Source organism: Cavia porcellus, unplaced genomic scaffold, assembly GCF_034190915.1.
Source record: "Cavia porcellus strain 051 isolate PalLab524CR breed Dunkin Hartley unplaced genomic scaffold, mCavPor4.1 scaffold_22, whole genome shotgun sequence".
Classification (NCBI taxonomy): domain Eukaryota; kingdom Metazoa; phylum Chordata; class Mammalia; order Rodentia; family Caviidae; genus Cavia; species Cavia porcellus.
In genome coordinates, this window is record NW_026947505.1 from 64972817 (window position 1) to 64994247 (window position 21431).

The following is a 21431-nucleotide window of genomic DNA, read 5'->3' on the forward strand; positions in this document are numbered from 1 at the left end:
TTGATATCAAAGATATATTGCAATTTTCACTTTATTTACTTTTTAATGATCAAAGCAATGGATCTTCCAATTCAATGCTAAATTCAGCTCTTGATTTCCTCATTCTACGTGTCAAATAAGACAGCTTTCCAACCATGTTAAGGTGGTGGGGTTTTGGCTGGGCATATGGCTCAGCAACAAAGCGCCTGCCTGGTAAACTTGAAATTGTGAGTTCCATTTCCAGTACCAAAAAACAACAACAAAAAAGGTAGTGGGATTTTTGTTTGGTTTTTGTTGTTTTAGGACAGAATGGAGAGCATCAAGCATGCTGAGCATATGTTGTAACCTGAGCTATACCCCAGCTCAGAACCATTTCCTGAAGTTCAAAACCCATTGCTATTGAATTGGGCTGCAACAAATTGAGGGCTCATTCAGAGTTACAGAAGTGTAGACAGCCTCTGAGTTCCTTGACCATCCCTCTAAAGTTCCTCAGTTACTTATTTCCTCGGTTCTCCTCTACAAATACCTTGTGCATGTACAGTATTCTCCTCTCTGATCACAACTCCCATTCCTCCAACAAGAAGCATCACTCAGCAAGTGCTTCCATGAATCTATAGCAGCACGAGCTGGGGGAGTTCTTCAAGCTTCACTTAGCAGTCATACTGGTCAGAGTCACATGGCCACATTTAACTTTAAGGAGACACAGAAGAGGGTGTACCACGTACCAAAAACACGTAAGCCAGCATAACAGTGCATAACCTCAATCACTACAGCACCCTCTGTAGAACCCAATCCTAGATGAACTGAATTTTTATTTTTTTCCATGTTTGGAGAAAGTCTTATCAGAAAGTCAGGTGGGTTCTATCATCATCTTCACATAATCCTTTCAAACCTTTTCCACGTTAAAACTCCCAAGTCCTCCACCTCCCACTCACTTATCAGAAGATGAGCTAGTCTTCTGTTTTACCCCTAGATTTACAAACCTACCTCCACTAGTTTTAATTCCATATTCTGAAGAGAGAGGCATGAAGAGAAATAGTAATACATTTCCCTTTTGTTATGGATAAATCTTTGATAAAGTTTGACATCCAGATGCTAGCAAAACACACAGAATCAGGAATCTCACATATAAAGTACTGCAAACAACTTGTGCCTTTTGGCAGTGGAGGGACAAATCTTCCACCCCTCACCCTGTATTGGGGTTAAACCCAGGACTTTCCACTGAGCTACATCTCTGGCTTTTTTTTTTTTTTTACTTAGAAAGGGGTTAAATTACTAAATTGTCCAGGCTAGGCTTCAATTTGTGATCCTCCTGCCTCAGTCTCCCAGAGTGCTGGGATTACAAGAATGTGTCACCTTGTCTGGCTCTAGAGGGCCCAATTTCTGACCTTAAGTATAAACATTTTTTGGACTTTACATATAAACATAACAGAATTATTTGGTCCAGTAACCCGCAGTACAGCAATTCTGTACAGTTTCTTTTCCAATTTCCATCTAAGGCCAAAAAGGGGAGGGCAAATTGCAATTATCAGAGCTGCACATACTTCTTGTCATCAAAATTTTGTCTGGGAATCTTCAAGACACCTCCTTCACTTCCCGAATTTGGAGTGGCCAGAAGGATTCACAGGACTCGGCTCAGTTGTACTCACAGCTGACATTTATTAGCAATGCTGTATGAATATATACAATGAATCACAATGGAGAACAGGGGGAGTCTAGAGGATCTTGTACATACAGGGTTCCTTACCCTGCTTCCTTTGCAGGTGAGGTTAGGGTTAGCTTTAACACAGCACTTTCCCTTGCAGCAAAGAATATGCAACAACATGTAGCCAATGCCTCTGGCCAGGGAAGTCTGTGAAAAACCTGAAGCCCAGGATTTTTATGAAGCTGATAATTTCAGAATGAAACATAGTATTAAGCATAAACTAATAGTCCTCAGGTCAAAACACTTCCCAAACCCAAGTTCCCTGAGACCCAAGGAGGGCCAAGGTTGCAAGCAGACCTTTCAAAGTAGGGTAGCAGTCTCAGGCCTGCTTTGTTAACTCTTCAACACAAATATTTATGCTGTCCATTTTTTTCATAGTTTTCCATACTTAAAACTACAGTTTTCAAACATCAGCAGCACCTAACATCTTTTTCCCCCTTCTAGATTAGGATGGGTAAATAACTTGTTTGAAAAGTTTGTTTTAAACAGACTATACAAATAAAAACCCAAAAAATATGATCCGCCTTTTCCGGGGTCAGTGGAAAAGGAAAGGGAATCAGTCTTTACAGACAACCAGGCTCAAAACAGTTTCACTGTGTATCGTGCTCCAATTCTACACACTTCCTAGATACCAACCCACTCGATCCTCACAACTACTTTCCCATTTTCCACTTGAAGCTGAAACAGACACTAAACGCTACCAAGCGTCCCCAGGCGGGGAGAGGCGGTGGGCCGTGCACCGGGGAGCTCCGGCCGCAGAGCACAAGGGCCGCCGCAGCCCGGCTGCTCAGCCTGCTCCCCCCGGCCCAGCCGGCGCCCGCGTTCGGCCCGAGAGGGGCGCGGGAGGCCCGCGGGGAGGCCGCAGAGCCGCGGTCCGCGCTGGGCCGCACGCGGGCGCCTCCGCCGCCCTCAGAACCGAGCGGGGAACGCTGGGCCCGGCGCCCCCAGGGGTGAGGAGAGCGAGACTGCGCGCGGAGCTCTCTCAGGCCCGCCCGCCTGCCCGCCCGCCGGGGAGGGGGCCCGGATCCCGGATCCCGGATCCCGAAGCTGACACCCAGCGGCCGGGACCCCACGCGAAGCCGCCGACTCACCCCGCCCGGCCGGGCCGCCGCGTCTAAAACCAGGGCCGACTGCGCCTGCGCAGCGCCCCACTGGGCGGGGCCTCCGTCAGGGCGGCGTCCGGAGCTGGGCTGCAGGGACCGCTGGGCTCGTCCTTGGGGCAACGGTAGATGCACCCTGTGCCGAGGTCTCACTTACTGCTGATGTCTTCTGGAACACCTTACACCTTCTCTGCCATCCTCCTTTGAATTCTAAAATCACTTCTGACATTTAATTGGGGGGGGCAACAGGAAATCGAATTTAGGACCTTGCTCTTGGCAGGCAGGTGCTGTGCCACTGAGCTACATCCCTGGTCACATCTGACATGTACTGTACATTCTTTTCCTTTTTGTAAAGGCACTGAGAATTAAAGCCAGGTCTTCTCACTCAGTTACACCTACAGCCCATTTGCACTTTTATTTGTTTTATTTATTTTGATACAAGGTCTCTCCAAAGTCGCTAACTTACTGGGGTAGTGCTCGTCTTTCGATCCTCCTGTGTCAGCCTCCCAGATTACCAGGATTATAGGCTTTTACCGCCTGGGAAGGCTTTATTTTCTTTTTCTTTTTAAACTACTGTTCTGTTCAACCAATTTTGAAGTCAAATAGTCTATAAATCAAAAATTTTCATGTACTTTAATATTGGATCTGACACAATGTGAAGCGGGAAAGACGTGCAAAATTAAGGAAAATGCCCTAAGAGCTGTACAGCTCTTTGTTTGGATCTGAAAGGATTTTGCCCTAAAGGGGTCGCTGTAGCGGTGGAAGGCGCTGGGAGGCTGAAGGTCACCTTCCCGCCCCTAGGCAATTTACCTGTGGTGTGAAATGAATTCCAAAGGGCTACCTGTGCATCAGTAATGCCCCTTAGGCTCCACCCCAAACCACCCCCACCCCACCGTGTGGGGCAGAGAGAAAGCCAGACCCCCGAGGTCATGGAGTCTCTCTCCGCATCCTTTTTTTTTTTTTTTTTTTTTTTTTTTGTCTTTTCCTTTTTATCGGTATCGGGGATCAAACTCACGACTACCTGCTTGGTACCGATAAAAACGAAAAAGACAAAAAAAAAAAAAAAAAAAAACTGGGGGGTCCTGCTGAGAGGTGTGGGCTGGTGAATACAGACCTAGTTCCTGCAGTTAGAGGCCAGGTTCCCCTGAGTACACAGAATGGGAAGCTTGCATTGGTGGCACTTTCCCGGTCTCTGTGCCCAGTGCTGCTCTGGGTACGACTGCAATGGTCGCGGCCCAGTGTGCACGGAGGCACATCCTGCCTCACCTCTGCTCCTTAACTCTAGCCTGAGGAAGAGCCATGAGGCCAGAATAATGCGATATGTTCTATTTTTTTTTATTTGACTGTAGCATTTTAAAATTTTTTATTTTACTTAAATTTTTTTTTACTCTTTGCTATTTTCCTTCTGTACATTTTCCTCCACACTTTTATTCTTTTACCCTTTTTCTTTAATGAGTGTGTCTGTGCATTCCTCTGGCCTTTTATCCCCCAGTATAGTTTACAGAGGAGGCACAGCCGCAACATTTAGTGCACACTAACTCTAGGTCAAGACTTGGGTTGTTATGACGCTTAGTCTATAATCATGGATTTCTTCTCTAGGCTAAAGGGAGACCCACAACAAGGTCTCATGGTATGTTACTTCTCAGCTATCCCTGATAAATACCACTGTGACAGATCGGCCTAGCCCTGGTAGGGGGTCTCTGAGTGGTTCCCCCCCCCCCCGCCCCCCTTTCAGGTCCTCGCTCTCACTTTAGCCAAGAATGGAGAAGTATGGCTCTTAGCGAAAAATGAGGGAGTCAAGGCTGGTATAGCGGGAAACAAAAGTTTATTTAAAGTGTGGCAAATGCAGAAAAGAAACTATCTTAGCAGCAGGGTGATGCCACAAGATAGGGGGCCTCACACTCAGGATGTCCAGTGAGTATGAGAGGTACTTCATACTTACAGGGATATGCTGATTGCTGAAAATAACTGTTTCTCCAATTGCTGGTCTAGGCTGATCAGGGTCTTTGCCTTTGTTTCTGGGAAGGGGATGAGATCAACATAATAAGTAAATGTGAATGACACTTTATTATTATTATTATTTTGTCTTTTTCCTTTTTATCAGTACCGGGGATCGAACTCACGACTGCCTGCTTGCAAGGTGAATGACACTTTAATAGAGATAAAGTAGGGAACATTTTATTTTTTTTAGTTTTTTTTTTAAATGTTTTTTAGTTTTTTGACAGTGTTTTTGAGACAGGATCTGGCTATGTAGTTATGCAGATTAGGCGGGCCTTGGGCTCACTTTGTAGCCCAGGCTGGTCTCGAATTTGCAAACCATTCTCCTGTCTCAGCCTTGGGGGGATTAGGAAGGGGTTCAGAGATGCTCTATTTCCTTGCTTCCCTAATCTTCTATTTGCAGCTGTGTGTATAGGTCAGCACTTACTAGAGAATCAGATTTAATGCAAGATATACAAATGTGTAAGAATTTACAAATTGACTTTTCTCGTACTTGGGAAATTTTCTTCCATGATTCCTGTAAGCAGGTTAGTGAATCTATTTATGCTATCTCCTAATTCTGATTAGCCTTAGACTGGTCTTGTTGACGTTCAGTAGTTGTTAGACAGTCTTCTCTTATTCTCTTATTTTCTTTTTGCATTTTTTGACCTCTTTTTTGTAATCCACTAATTTGTTCTCAGTATCAAACACTGTCTTCACATTGGTCATTTCTGTAATATATGAAGTTTATACAGTTTTTTATTTTAGCTATTTCTGTCTGACATCTTTTTGAGGATTCTATATTTTTGTTGAATCTATAATTCAAATTTTGAACTGTTTTGGTTAGCTGGTCCAATTTTTCACTGAAATTTCCCAGAAATTTACTGTAGGTATACTGACTGTAATTGCTGTGGCCTTTTGATTCTTTTCCTCTTTGAACCCATCTATTTTCTTATCCTTTGTATGAACTTGTCATAGACTTGTTACCTAGTATTTGTTTTCTTCTCCCTTTGTGACCCCTTGCTCTGCCTTGGGGAGATCAGGAGGGGTTCAGAGATGCTCTATTTCCTTGCTTTCCTATTCTTCCGTTTGCAGCTGTGTGTATAGGTCAGCATTTACTAGAGAATGATTTATGCAAGATATACAAATGCGTAAGAATTTACAAGACTGACTTATGATGGCTGCTCACAGAGTCAGGTGTGGAAGAGTGCAGAGAGCTGTCTGTGTGCTGGAGAGCCGAAGGATCCAATCATGGCCTGAGCTCAGGGTCGTGTTCCATGTGAGTCCTTATCAGGAGGCCAAAGAATCTGCAAGGGAAGGATGGAAAGTCTCGCTGGAAGCCAGGAGACAACATCCTAGAAGAAGGCAAAGATGGGAGCTCCTCCGAAGAAACAGAGCAGGCCTCCCTTCTTCATTTTGATTTCATACACTCAGGTGACAATCCTCCTTCACGGGGGTTTTCAACACCCAGAACTATGCTGAGCCGATTTAGTTGGGCATTTATACTCCAGTTGACATAATTTGAACCAAAACAGTTCAAAATTTGAATTATAGATTCAACAAAGATATGAATCCTCAAAAAGAGGCTGTGGTGAAAAAAGTCCACCAAATTAGTAGACATACAGCAGGAGAAAAAAACAATTTTAAAAACAAAAAAAAATCACATGTAAAGGGAAACCAATTGGAAGGAATCACCCCATATTTCTCAGTACACTCTGTGAAAGTTAGGAGAGCTTGGAGTGCAGTATTTCAAGCCTTAAAAGCAAATAGCTCCAACTCAGATTAATTTACCTAGCAAAGATGTTCTTCAAAAATAAATAGAGATAGCCTGGTGTGATACAGCACATGCCTGTAATCCCAGCACGCAGGAGGCTGAAGCAGGAGAACTGCTGCAAGATCAAGGCCAGCCTGGGCTACAAAGTGAATTGAAGTCCAGCCTGAACTGCATAGTGAGACCCTGACTCAAAAAGAAAAAGAAAAAGAAATATATATCTATAGAGAGAGAAATAAAGGGGTTTTTTTGTTGTTGTTGTTGTTTTGTTTTGGTTTTTTTGGTACCGAACTCACAACTGCACTTTCCAGGCAGGCACTTACACCACTAAGATAAATCCCCAGCCCTATTTTCATGAAATAAAGTATTTTTATGAAAAGACCAGCTCAGATGGTTTAGGAGTGCTCAACCTGCTCTAGTGAAAATACTAAAGAATATTCTTGACAGAAACAAAAAATTGGACACAGCTAAATCAGAGGAAACTAGTGAGGTCAGTGGACAAACAGCAACAGCACCAATGACAACAACAACAACAAAAACGGCAAGAAAAAAAAACAAAGGATACACCAACAGAAAAAAGCGTCAATGATAACATACACATCTTAGTAAATTGCTCAATGTTAATGCCCTCAACTCTCCGGTTAAAAGACACAGACTGGCAGATTGGATGAAAAACAGGATTCAAGAATCTGTTGCATCCAAGAAACACCAAAAAGCCATTCATAGACTAAAAATTAAAGGATGGAAAACATTTCATGGATCAAGACCCTGAAAATAAGCAAAGGTAACAATCGGACATAGTAATCTGCAAGCTAAAACTGACTAGAAGAGACAAAGGTCACTATATACTAGTTAAGGAAACAATCTGACAAGGAGAGATAACTTTGATAAATATATACATAGTCCTGGAGCACCTGTCTTCATAAAACAATAACTGCTCAAGTTAAAAGATCAAATTAGCACTAACACAATCATTGTAGGGGATTTTAGCACTGCACTTTTGCAGAGACCAACTAAACAAAAAACCAACAAAGAAGTTTCAGAGCTGAACTATATCCTTGAACATATGGACTTAAATTATATATATATACATACATACATACACAACAGAGGACATATTCTTTTCAGCAGAATTTATTTAGAGTGATCTGCTTTGGTACTTTCTGCAAGATGGACACACTCTAGTCCAGAAGCCTGCGTAAGTAAATACCATGTTGAAACCTTTGGGACACATTGAACCCAGTTCTAAGAGGAGAACTCCTTGCAATCAATGCTTACATCACGAAAACAGAGCACACTCAAATAGCAATCTTGTGAGAAATCTTAAGACACTTGAGAAATAACAAAAGACTAATCCAAAACAAAATTAAAGAAGGAAATTATAAAGATGAGAGTGGAAATCAATGAAATTGAGGCTTTAAGCCTCAATGTTTTAAACATGGTTAAAAAATCAATAAATCACAGAGCAGGTTCTCTGAAGGAATAGATAAAATAGATAATCCCCTATCCAGATATACCAAGAGAAAGCCAGAAAAGACTCACATAGATCCAATTAGAAATTAAAAAGGTGAAATTACAACAGATACTGTGGAAATCCAGAAGATATATGGTAATTACTTTGAAAAATTACATTCCAATAATTAAATAAATCGTGAAGAAGAGGACAGATTCCTAGACATACAAACTACCAAAACAAACCAAAGAGGGTAGAAACATATTTAACAACCCAACAATAAGCAGTAAATTGACAGTTACAAAGAGGCTACCAACTTTTTTTTTTTTTTTTTTTTTGTCTTTTTTCCTTTTTATCAGTACCGGGGATCGAACCCATGACTGCCTGCTTGCAAGGCAGGCGCTTATGCCACTGAGCTAAATCCCCAGCCCCTGAGACTACCAACTTTAAAAAAAAAGCTCAGAACCTGATGAATGACTGCCTGAATTCTATAAAAACTTTAAGGATGTTCTATCACTAATACTTCTTGAGCTCTTCAAAAAAACTGAAAGGAATAGAGTGCTCCCAAACTCATTTATGGAAGCCAATACCATCCTGACTTCAAAACTACCTAAGAGCTAACTGAAAAAGAGAATTAGAGGCCAACTTCCTTAACAAACACAGAAACAAAAGTTCTCAACAATCAGCAAATAGAATGCAGCACATTATTAAAAAGATCATACATCATGATAAAGTAGATTTTATCCCAAAGATGTAAGGAAGATTCAACATACGTAAGCCAATAAATGTAATACAGCACATAAACAGAACCAAGGTCAAAAACAATGTGATCATATAAATAAATGCAGACAAAATCTAATTAAGAAGCAGGCTTTTAACAAAATCCAGCATTGTTTCATGAAAAAACCCTGAAGAAAACAAACATACAAGGACCATTTCTGAGTATGATAAAAGTCATATATGACAAACCAATAGCCACTATCATAATAAATGGGAAAAAGCTAAAGGTATTCCCCCTAAGTCAGGAACCAAACAAGGATGTGCACTATCATCTCTTCTATTCAGCATAGTACTTGAAACACTAGCAAGATCAATGAGGCATGGGAAAGAAGTAAAAGGGATACTTTAGAAGAGGAAGTGCTCAGATTATCATTATTTGCAGATTACACAATCCTCAATATAGGAAATCCAAAGGAATCCACCAGAAAAGTCTTAGAAATAATAACAAACGTCAACCATGTAGCAGTGTTGCAGACCACTATGAAGTGGCTCTGAGCAGGATTTAAATTTTACTAATTGGCTTTCTATGTTTCTCTGTGAGTCTGTCCTAGGCCTAGGCCCCTGGCCTGGTGACAGGAGCTGATTCATAGTAAGTGAACTTCTATGAGTCACTGGTCCTGGCTGAGGCCTGTAGTGGCCTGTGAGGCCGGAGATACCTCAAAGGGCAAGAGAAGGCCACAGCTGCAGACACTCTGGCTCCAACCTCAATTAACAAGGTAGAGACTGCAGCTGTAAAGATGACTCCTACAGTCTCACTTCTACCATGTCTTCATGATAAGACAGTGCTGCTGAACTGACTTGATTCATGACTTGGAGACGTCTTTGAAGTGACTCCCAAGGTCCTGCTCATTGCCTGCACTTTCCTCGGTCTCTCCACCTTTGTCCTTGGTCCTAATACAAGTGGACTGACCCAGAGAATCCTGTCTTTACCCTTGAAGCCTCGAGCTTAATTAAAGGGTTCTGACCCTCCTGGAGCCCTACAAATCATACAATTTGCCTCTTTTTATTTAACCTCTGCCATACACTTGTTGGGGAGATCGGGGATCTAGGTCAGAACCCGGTATAGCAGGTTACGAGATCAACACACAAAAATCATTAGCATTTATGTACACCAACAATGAATAGGACGAGACAGAAATTACAAAAATAATGCCATTCACAGTAGTTTTAAGAAAAATGAAATATCTAGAAATAACCTAATCAAGGAAGTAAAGAGCCATATAAAGAAAATTACATTATTCTGAAACAGGAGACGAGTGGGCAACAGAAAATGGAAAGCTGTCCCCTTTTCCTGGGTAGGCAGAAGCCATATTGTCAAAATCGTCCTATTCCCAAAACTCATACAGATTCAATGCAGTCACAGTCAAAATACTAACAGCACACTTTACAGATCTAGAAAAAATAACCCTAAAATTCATATGAGACCAGAAGAGTGCCAGAATAGCAAAGGCAATTTTAGGCAAGAAGAGGAAAGCAGGAGGCATAGCAATACTGACTTCAAGCTATTCTAGAAAGCAATAGTGACGAAAACAGCATGATACCGGAACAAAGACAGAAACATGGATCGACGGAACAGAGCTGGGGACACAGAAACTTCCTCAGACACAGTCAGCTATTTGATATCCGACAAAGGGCCAAAGGCAGATGCTGGAGAAAAGACAGCAGGTTCACAAGTGGTGCTGGGGAAACCAGAAGAGTCAGTGCGGTCCCACTCAAATACCAACGGTAAGATCACTGTAAGATGCACACAGTGCAAACAGGTACTAACAAATAAAAGTGAAAGAGGAGGCTGGAGGTTGGAATGAAGATACAGCTCAGTGGAAAGGCCCCTGGGTTCAATTCCCAGCACTGTAACAGCAATAACAAAACCTTTAAACTCATCCAATACCCAATGTATGGAAACCATGTTAAAAATTGAGTCTTATTTACTTTAAAGTTTTCTAATTTCCCCCCCTTTTTTTTGTTTGTGATACCTGGGATCTAACTCAGGACCTTACATTTGCCAGGCAGGCGCTTATGCCACTGAGCTAAATCTCCAGCCTCTAATTTTCACTTTTAAACACTATCCTTTAAAAAAGAAAGCATCAGGATTTCCATATATGATTTGAAGTTTTAAAATTGTTATTGTCATTAGTATGAGTTTGCAGTACATAGTAATTATATTAAACGTGGGGGGAGTGGGTACTTGGACCTAACACACCTTAATTCTTTTTTCATCACCAACTGCTCCCCTCCTTCTTCCCTACACTTCTTGGTCCCCTTCAAAGCAAAAGATCTAGCACATTTAGGCCAACGCTGGGCACCGGCTGGGGGCAGCGAGCTGGGGGGAGGGGAGGGGAAGGGAGGAGGAGGAGCGGGGGCGGGGAGGAAGGGGAGGGAGGAGGGCCGGAGGAAGCGGTCTGCGGGGAGACACGGCGCCCGGGGGACCATGCGCGGGCTGCTGCCCCCCAGCGTGCGCCAGGCCTGGCTGCGGCGTCTGCAAGCCGCCCTCGGCGGTGAGCTTCCCTGGGAGAGGGCGGGCGCTGGGCTTCCGGCTCCGGGCCGGGCGGCGTCCGGGCTCCCCTCTTGTCCCTTCGGACGCCGGCTGTGGGAGCTGCGCGGCTGGGCGCAGCAGTGGGGGCCGCGGGGGCTGGGCGCGGAGCGGCCCCTGGGCGTGGGCTGCCCCCTGGCGCGGTGACTGCGGGCCAGGGCGGGGTGACGGGCGGGCGGGCGGAGGTGCGGTGCAGGCCGAGCCACCCCGGGCTCTGGGGCGCAGCTGCCCGGGCTCTGCGCGCGCTTCCCCGGTGCGCGCAGCTGCTGCAGCTCTGCAGCTGGCTGCGGCCTCCCGCGCCCTCTTCAGGTTCTCGGTGCTGTAGATGCGCTTCCTGTACAAACTCCTGTTTCCTTTTACCCTTGTGCACAGTCACGTATTAGGCGTCTAACCCGGCAGGCCGCCTCCTGGGACACAGGCCCCGAAGCTGAGAAGCTCTCCTGTTTGTGGGGAGACAGCACAGTCAGCGCTGTGCACAGCCCGGTGGAGCCGGACTGCAGCGGGAAGAAGACGGTCTGCTCGAGTTAGAGGAAACGGCAGAGTATGGTGCCGTTTTCCTTTTAGAAGTTAGGCGAGTGTGCTGTGAACATTTCGTATTTTCATTTAAATAAATGAACACAGCATAAGTCTCCCTTTATACATCTCCCCATCCCACTCTCCTCTCCAGAGATATGATTTAGCACATGTTTTCCCAGACTCTTTCACCAGTATGCATTCATAGATGTGCGCACATACAGTGCTGCTGTACGCTAAACGGACCTGTGGATACTGTTATTCTGTTGCAAGTATTCAGTTTTCTGACTCCGCATTTATTCCATAGTACCAGTAGACTGCAGATTATTTAACCTCTCTCTAATTGATGAAGGTCTTGGTTTCCAGGTTTTTGCTATGCAAACAGTTCTTTAGTAATTATTGTGTATATGAGCTGAGTCTTTTACTAGGATAGGTAACTAGAGGAAGAATTAGAGAGGTGACAGCTAACATTTAACTAGATCTTAAAAGAGAATGAACGCATTCCCTATAGACACCAGGGGGAAATATTCCCTGTAGGACAATCTGTGTGTGTAAATCATGAAAAAAGTAGAAATAGGTAATTGTTGATTATACAGCATATACATTGACTTTATTTAAACCACACAGTAACACACTGGAGGGCATTTTAGAACTAAAGAGCTTGGGCTGTATCCTGTAATGTATGCTGTGGACAATAGCCAGGTAAAAAACTTACCACTGTGAAAACAACAAAATTACAGTGTATTCCAGGGTTAGGCTACAAGGTTAAAAAAAAAAAAAAAGGTTAACCTTTTTTACTCTTTAAAATATTCTTTAAGAGAACCACATATTATCTCTCAGCAAATTCCAAATAGCCAGTTTCTCCTCTGTGTAAAAATAAAGCAGTATTACTTTGGTTGTGCATCAGATTAAATCGATGACTTTACAAGAGGATATGATTTACAAGTAGAGAATTTAGAAGTAGAGGATATCAACAGGTGTGTCAGTAGAGTGGAATAGACGTGCATAGCCTGAGAGGTTTGGGGGTGCTGAGACTCATCAAGAGAACATGCTTGCTTCAGGATGTTGCTCATTAAGTGGAAAAGCAGGAAATTCAGTCTTCATTGATTATTTCCTCCTCTGGACCTGCCAAGTATTGCTGAATTATACAGATCCGTTTGATGACTCTACAGGAGAAATGTAATTTTCTTTGATTTAGTTTCACAATTTACTTGCTATGATTATGTTTTCTACTGGCTACATGCCAGAAGTGAGTTTAACATTTTCACTGTAGTGATTGATAGCCAGTATTTTTGTAGTATCACTTAGTCTTCCAGTTACTATCAATGAGAAGTAGCCCGCTCGCTCTTAAATAGTTTAATTCCAGGTATTTTAAGATATAATTTTGTAGACAAAAATGAGCCAAATTTTCGAAATCTAAAAGAGATGAGAAAATATCTATTTTTACTTTGACATTTATTCTGTTAAACCTATACATAATGAGGGGGCTGGGGATTTAGCTCTGGCATAAGCGCCTGCCTTGCAAGCAGGCAGTCGTGAGTTCGATCCCCGGTACCAATAAAAAGGAAAAAGACAAAAAAAAAATTATATATATATATATATATATATAATGTAAAATTTGCTATTTTAACCATTTTTCTGTTGAATGCATTCGCATTAATTACATTCTCAATTTTGTGCAACTGTTACCACTTTCTACTTCCAAAATGTTTCATCGGTGCCCACAGCAGCTCTACAGCCATTATGCATTAACCCTCTCCTTCCTCCCTCCTACCTCTGACAACCTCTACCCTACCTCTGAACTCATCTATTCTAAATACGTCATATAAACGAAACTATATAATATTTGTCCTTTTATGTTTGTCTGCTTTCATTTCAGGTGATGCCTTCACGTTTTGTCCACATGGTAGCACGTGTCGTGAACTTCACTCCGGCTTTGATGGCTTAAGCATTTTGCTTATCTACCCATTTTCAATGAATGCTTGGGTTATTTCCACCTTTTGGTACTGTGTATAGTTCTAGGCACCTTAGTGTTCTAATACCTGTTGGAGCCCCTGTTCTCAACTCTTTTTAGCATATACTTGTGAGTGAAATTGCTGGAAGCCTGTATCTTTAAACTATTGTAACTGTCCATTTTTTTATCACTTTGCTATCAGTGAGAATGACAAATGAAAATGAGAAATGTCTGATGCTTACAGATACTTTTTTTATAATTTCCTTTGGCTTTGCTTGATTATTTGACCTAATAAATAGAACTGCTAGGTGTTTCTCTTAGCCTATGAATACTGCAAATAAATTACTTAAACACTAAGGGCATTGTAAACTGAGAGAAAACGTTAGGTTTACATTTTTCCAACTAGTTTTTGTTTTTCATCTTTAATACTACACTTTGGACAATTCCATTTTATTCTTTTCCTAGTTATTTGTGTGAGCTCTTTTTATTAATACTAACCTTCTGAAGCTGAGGCCAGAGGATCACTATAAGTTCAAGGCCAACGTGACCTGCATAGTGAAATTTGGTCTCAAAAACACAAGAAAACAAACAAAAACCCCCAAAACTAACCTTTTGTCTTTTTGCTGGATTACAAATATTTTCCTTCTGACTGCCAACTGTCTTCAAATTGTCATTGTACATTTTCTATATATAAATTTAGCATTTTTTAAAATCTTTTTTTGTTTGTTTTGTTTTGTTTGTATTTTCTTTCTTTCTTTCTTTTTTTTTTTTTTTTTTTTTTGGAATCGGAGATTAAACTCACGACCTCACGCCTGCCAGGCAGACAAATTTAGCATTTTTGGAAGGACAAACTTTTATAACTTATACTTTTCGTGTCATGTAGCATGGCCTCTTTGTCCAAGGCTTAAGTTATCCACTTAAAAGCGCTATGAGTACTTTTAAAATGTTAGCTTTTAGATTTAAATTTGGAATTTAAGCATAAAGAATGAGGTAATTTTATGTACTTAAAGTTTTCTCCTAGGCAACTGCTCTATATTATCTGTTCAATAAAATCTCCTCCCTATTAATTTGAGATGCTATTGTTCACTGGCACAGAGTTCTCCTGCTGGGTATGCAGTGGATCTCCTTTTTTTTCCCTTCCTCTATCTCCTCCCTCCTCCTTCTTCTTCTTTTCAAACACTAAATCTCTTTATCACAAGAACAAAGATCAGTCTTCCTTTGAGAGACCCAAAATGCTATACATGTCAGATGTTTAAAAGCCAACTTTGGTTTCTCTGAGAAACACCATATATCTAATATTTTAAGAAAATAACACAACGTCATTCTCCTGAGGTTGTCTCTGATACTGTCAGTCGCCACAGCGTATCGTAATACAAAAATAAACTGATTTAGGATTGTATTTTTTTCTATTTATTTAAACTGACATATAATTGTATACATTTATGGCATAGAATATCTTGTTTGATACCTGTAAACCTTGAATAATGATCAATTTAAGGTAATTAATGTGCCTATCACTTCAAACATTTATCATCTTACTGTAGTGAAACATTCAAACTCTTCTAGTTATTTTGAAATAACAGTGTTAATTAGAGTCAGCCTACATTGCCAAATTTTGATAAACTAGTATAATCACAGTGTATATCTTGATTAATAAAGAAAAAATGTTTAAGAGTCAAATAAGAACATATTTTTGTAACAAACATCTAGGTTTCAGCCCAGCACAAATGTGTGCTTCTGCCAGTCTGAGCCCCCAGTGGATCAGGCCATCTCCAAACAAGGCAAAAATCTCAGTGTAGGGGCTGGGGATTTAGCTCAGCGGCATAAGCACCTGCCTTGCAAGCAGGCAGTCGTGAGTTTGATCCCTGGTACCGATAAAAACGAAAAAGACCCCCCCCCCCCAAAAAAAAATCTCAGTGTAACTAATTAAGTTTTTCTGTACTTTCCATGTTTAGCTATAAAATCTTGGTGCTCTGCTACCCAGAAGAGCTCTCTGAATTCCTTTCCATCTAGAATGCTGCCCAGTTCACGAGTTTTTCTTTGCTCAAACTGCTATATTTGTCTGAAGTTTTTCTTTTAACATGTAAGAGAAATGCAGGCCCTAGAAATGTAGAACACCCAGATCCGAATTCTTTTTACAGAATTAGCAGATGTGTCACCTGTTAATGTTTAGATCACTTATTTCATTCTTCCCTGTTCTCAGTTTCTGGACTACTCAGCACCTCCGTCTGGCCTAGCCTGCCTTGCGAATTAGGACTTCACAGTGACTCTGTTACCCTCATTTTCGGGCTGTGACATAACTGTTCTCTGAACTGTCTTAAGAACGCTCTTCTGAATTATCATTTTCATCTCAAATAAGGCCACATTCGTTTGTATAACTTTGTCAAAGGTTCTGACTGTATTTTCAGTCTTTTTGCTCGATGACAAATATTTTCTGATTGCCAACTGTCTTCAAATTGTCATTGTACATTTTCGATATATAAATACAGCATTTTTTAAAATCTTTTTGTTTTGTTTTGTTTTGTTTTGTATTCCCTTTTTTTTGGAACTGGAGCTTGAATTCATGACCTCGCACCTGCCAGGCAGGCAAATTTAGCATTTTTATAAGGACAAACCTTTATAATTTATCCTTTTGTGTCATGTAGCTTGGCAGGAAGCAAGCAGTGAGCAGTTCCCATTTGCTTTGTGAGCTTTTGCTCTGCCTGAGCCATGGTGAGAAGTTCTGCACTTGGCACGGACACCTCTCTATCCAAAACCTTTGAAGAGTAGAAGTTCTTCTCAAATTAGGTTTGGCGATGATAAGCAACTTGTCGCATACCCCTCTTAAAGCCTAGAGACTACGTTAGAGTTCGGAGCAGACTGTGAAGCTGGACCGCGTGGATCCGAACCCCAGCTTTGCTGCTTTTCAGCCCCCTTATCTGCAGAAAGTTATTTAACTGTGTGATACCCATGCCTAAGATTTCTCCTCTCCTGGAAATTGGTCAGAAGCTCTTTTACTTTCTCTCTGTCTTTCTGTCTCTGTGTCTGTCTCTGTTGTTGTTGCTACAGACTGAACATTATGGGTCTCATTCTAGACTCAGATCTTTAAGTCTTTCCTTTCCCAGTTCTACAATATTTAAATAACTTTGTACATAATACTCTAAACAAAATTTGAGGCATTATTTTCCATTCCCAGTCATGAAATACCATTATTTATCTTTTATAGTAGTCTTTTTGTTGTAAAATATGAATATTAACTTCTTTGGTTTCTTTCAAAATCCTTTACTTTTCTTTGTTGAAATAATTTTAGAACTCTAGAAAAGTTACAAACATAAATCAGTTCCCTTTGTTCTTACTCAGTTTCTCTTTCTCTCTCTCTCTCTTTTTTGGTATCAGCGATCAAACTCATGACCTCGTACTTGCCAAGCAGGCACTTACGCCGCTGAGCTAAATCCTGGGGCCTACTCAGTTTCTCTTGATGTAAATATTGTGTGTGACACCATCATTGTGATCAGGAAATGATTATTCACACAATACTGCTAAATCTATCACAATGAAATTTCACCAGTTTCACATTATAGTTCTTTCTATAACTTCAGACCAAACGGAGGATCCTACATTCGTTATCATATCTCTTAGTGTCCTCTAGCCTGACAGTCCCAGTTTTTATCTTTCATGACATTGATAATTCTTAAGACTAGTTATTGTGTATGTTTTTGCTTTGTTTTGTTTTTGGTATTTGGAGACAAGGTCCTACTCAGCCCAGGCTGCCTTGAACTTGCTTCCGTCTCCTGCCCCAGTCTCCTCCATGAACATGTGCCACCACACCCAGCTTTATTTTGTACATTGGATTTGTTTATTAAATTCTGATTAGGGCATGCATTTTTGCCAGCATACCAAGAAGTGGTGTGTTCCCCTTAGTGCATCACGTCAGGAAGTCAAGAAACTACATGTTACCAACTTGGCTTACTACAGTGAAGTTTTTGAATAGCTTGTTCAACTGGTATCTCAATTAATAACCCTCTCATGAGGAAATGGTATCCCATTTCTTGTCATAGTTTTATCTGTTAAATCTAGACTTTTCAGAGCAACAATTGTTACCGGAGAGTCTGCTCATGATTTTGTTTCCATCATTTCTTCTGTGTTTACCAAGTGGGGTTCTGATGTAAGGAAGAGGATCCTTTCTCCTCCCCTTATTTATTTATTCAGATAGATCTTTATTATCAGTCTGGACTATGGATTTCTCTCATGAGTTGTTAGCCACTACTATGTTATGTTACCAGTTGTTTAACAGAGGTAGGAACATTACCATGTGGTACTTACCAGTGTAAATTTCAAATGTGAGTTCTGCACGTCTAATGTATGACTTACTATTTCTACTTGAAAAGTAAAATGAAATAAAAATTTCGGAACATTGCCATGGGTTATAATAAGATTAAAGAATTATTTCCATAAGTGTTACCAAATGCTTTTGCTAAATAAAGGGCTTTCAGAAAGTAGAATACGGAGTGGGCAGGTTAACCATCAAGCACAGTGACAAAGAGACAGCTTGGATCTTGCTGTTTAGAGTCAGGCTTTGGGCATAAGTGGGAAGATTTCTTTTTCTGTACTTATTCACAGTCTGTTTTCCAGTGCTAATGATTGAATGTGGGGCCTCATTCAAGCTGGGCAAGCACTCTACCACAGACCTATTTCCTCATCCTTGATAGAAGCACTTCTGGCACTAAAGGTGTGAATTGTCTACTAAGCAAGTCTCTGTGGATACAACGGGGTGTTCTACAGTTTCCCCTTTGAACTACTGTACTAAGAGGAATTGACATAACAGTTTAAGGATTGTGCCACAAGACAATCTCTTGTTTAGACACACGTCAAAATTCTGGGCTTCCCACAGTTCTGACCTACTGGCTGTAAATCTGGGGTTTCTATGAGCTCTTCCTCAGGTTAAATAATTTGCTAGAATGGCTAACAGAATGGAGGGAAGCACCTTTATCAGTTTATTTTAACCACATACCAGTTCAATTATTTAAATATAGGATGATCAAAAATCACCTATTTTTTGTTATTTTTATAACAGGAAATACAAAATAATTTTATGAAATATATTCAATATAAGAATCGACTTGTTGAAATGACACCTGCACAAATGACACTAATTGACAATCACAAGTGCAAGTGGCCAAGTGACCCTTGGGGTAAACCATTAAGTGGTTAAAGGGAATAATGAAGGTCACAGGTGGCCAGCTCTAGGAGGAAGTTCACAGTAAGGTCTGCGGGGTCCTGAGCGCAGGAGCCTCCGTCCCTGCGGCGGGGGGACGCACCATTCTCCCTTGCACGTGGATGTGCTGAGCAGTCCAGAGGCTCTCGGAATTCTGTAGTTGAGGGGTTTCTTGGGGCAGTTTCATCATGTAAGCGTGATTGGTTATTATCTCATTTTCCAATCCCTCTCCATTCTAGAGGATGAGAATGGGGCTACAAGGAATTTAATGTTATTATTTTGAGTATGTGTTACTGAGGATTGAACCCAGTGCATTCATCCCAGCCCCTTTTCTTGGTTATTTTGAGACAGGGCTAAGTTGTCCAGCTGCATTTCAATTTGATTCAGTGCAAGCCTCAGCTGAGGCTGAGGGTCACAGTGCTGGTATTTCTGTATGTGCCACCACACCTAACCGAAAATTGTCCCCCCCTCACAGATTTGAAGTCAATAAAGGGAAGCTGCCATAATTTCTGTACTGTTTCTAAGGATGTCACTTACAAGGAACTTAAAAACTTGTTGAGTTCTAAAAATATTATGTTAATTGATGTTAGAGAAAAATGGGAAATTCTTGAATATGGAAAAATCCCTGGATCTATCAATATACCACGTAAGTAACATATATTTTACACCGAATAAAACTCTATTCAACAACTTAATTGTATCCCAAATTTAATTAAAATTCTTAACACTCCACTTCAGTGCATGAAGTAACTGAAGCTCTACAGATGGACTCAAAAGACTTCAAAGAGAAGTACCACGAAGTGAAGCCCTCCAAATCAGACAGTCTGGTGTTTTCTTGTTTAGCAGGAATAAGAAGCAAGGAGGCTCTGGACGCAGCGACATCTCTGGGCTTCAGCAGGTGCGTGATGAAGAGAAGGAGTGTGCTGAAATATATTCACTTAATGACATTTTAAAAATTTATTTTATTTTATTTTCATTTTTCTTAATGTACTTACGCATTTCTTGAGGCTAGGAATATAGCTCAGTGGTAGAGCACGCGCTAAACATGCACAGAGCCAGGGGTAGTTCCCAGCACCACCACAGCCTTCTAATTAGCATTTATAAAGATAGGATAATAAGACTTAAGAGTGTATAAGTTTTCATCTTACTTAAAAGCATCACAATCTATTAAATGGGCTTAGAATTTAAATAATAGAGTAATTGCATTATCTCTAAAGTGCCTATCAACTTTCTGTTATTTAACAAGGGAAAATGTGAGCAATGCTAACTACTTGATAAATTTTTTCAGGGCTAAACACTATGCTGGCGGATGGAAGGAATGGGTAACCTATGAATTTCCAGAGAAGAAATAAGAAAATTAATTTCAGAATACAAGCTGGCTTCTTGTGTACACTCAGCATGGGACAGTGGAATGAATATGAGCGAAATCTAGTTTTGACACCAGTGGTTAATGCTAAGGGGATTCTATTACAAACCACCTGCTTGTTCAATTTTTTCTAATCTGTAAATTGAGAATAATGCCCTCCCCCTTTCCCAGTTTATGATATTCAAAGGCTACTAGGATTAAAATAACAGATGTGACTTGCTCTGGAAATGTGTGTTTGGATTCTAAGAGTTAATTTTTAAGTAGTTTAGCACAGTTCAATAGTATCCCAAAAGGCCAGATTGCCTATACCGTCCTATCATGTGTGGCCAGTTCGGTCAGTATAGGTTCTGTTCGTCAAAGAGGCAGTGAACTTGACAGTAGATCAACAAGTAGACTTGACCTTAAAAAAAAATTGAGATCCAGATTTGAATGATAAAAATATATTATCATCCAAAGACTCGTGGCAGTGTTGTTACCAGAATAGCAATGATACAGTTTACAATTTAAAAAATTAAAATTAGTATAATTAACAAGGGGCTAGACATCAGAATAGCGGTTACTTCTGTGGAAAGTAGATTAGCTAGAAGAGTCAAGGAGGGAGTTTTCTAGTGGAATAGAAATGTTTTGTATCTCAGCTCAGGTATGTGTACATAGATATCTATGTTTCAAAACTCACTGAAGTACACACAAAACACAGATGCTTGTCTGTAAGAATACCTTAATCTAAAAATAGTGAAAACAGAAAAAAATGTCTACACGTAAGTAACTCTTAGTAACTGGTATATTTCTGTGGAATGTAAAATCCTACACTTTTGTCCTAGTGCACAAGAAGCAAAATAAACCAGTGCGTTATCAGACCCATTTGTTTTTACTCGCCTTCGTGTAACATTCAGATTGTGCAAGCCCTACCAACAAACTCTAAGGACCTGACTTGTCCTGAGATAGAAAGCCACTGGAGAATCTAGAGATGTGATCACATTAACTTCTAACATTGCTTGTGTAGTTTCTTGCAAATGAAGCTGTTGCGGTTTGTGTCAGGACATCCCTCTGAAGCGTCATGCAGTCATAGGAGCAGGCTTCCAGAGTCTGTAACTGATTCATGGTGCAGT

General features: G+C 40.9%; 2 protein-coding genes and 1 long non-coding RNA gene across 8 annotated transcripts in view; 1 reads left to right on the plus strand and 2 right to left on the minus strand.

Annotated features, from left to right (window-relative positions):
• Positions 1-2885, minus strand: part of Usp45 (ubiquitin specific peptidase 45) — a 62578-nt gene extending 59693 nt beyond the window's left edge. For 2 of the 6 annotated variants that reach the window (XM_063233292.1, XM_063233289.1), the window contains exon 1: positions 1524-2440. The gene's annotated coding sequence lies outside the window, so the exon portion shown is untranslated. Of the gene's footprint in view, positions 1-1523; positions 2441-2775 lie in introns of those variants that run through there. The other 4 variants (XM_063233291.1, XR_010042040.1, XR_010042041.1 and 1 more) reach the window with 4 other exon arrangements.
• Positions 2886-4592: 1707 nt separating this feature from the next.
• Positions 4593-11132, minus strand: LOC134472150 (uncharacterized). Its single transcript, XR_010042044.1, has 2 exons — positions 5951-11132; positions 4593-4802 (listed from the first exon to the last, which is right to left on the minus strand). It is a non-coding gene; the product is annotated as an uncharacterized LOC134472150 (long non-coding RNA).
• Positions 11133-11145: 13 nt separating this feature from the next.
• Tstd3 (thiosulfate sulfurtransferase like domain containing 3) lies at positions 11146-21179 on the plus strand. The gene is made up of 4 exons (XM_063233297.1): positions 11146-11260; positions 19432-19602; positions 19695-19854; positions 20245-21179. The coding sequence occupies exons 1-4, from the start codon at positions 11194-11196 to the stop codon at positions 20306-20308; spliced, it is 462 nt and encodes a 153-aa protein (XP_063089367.1). The 5' UTR covers positions 11146-11193; the 3' UTR covers positions 20309-21179.
• The last annotated feature ends 252 nt before the right edge of the window (positions 21180-21431 follow it).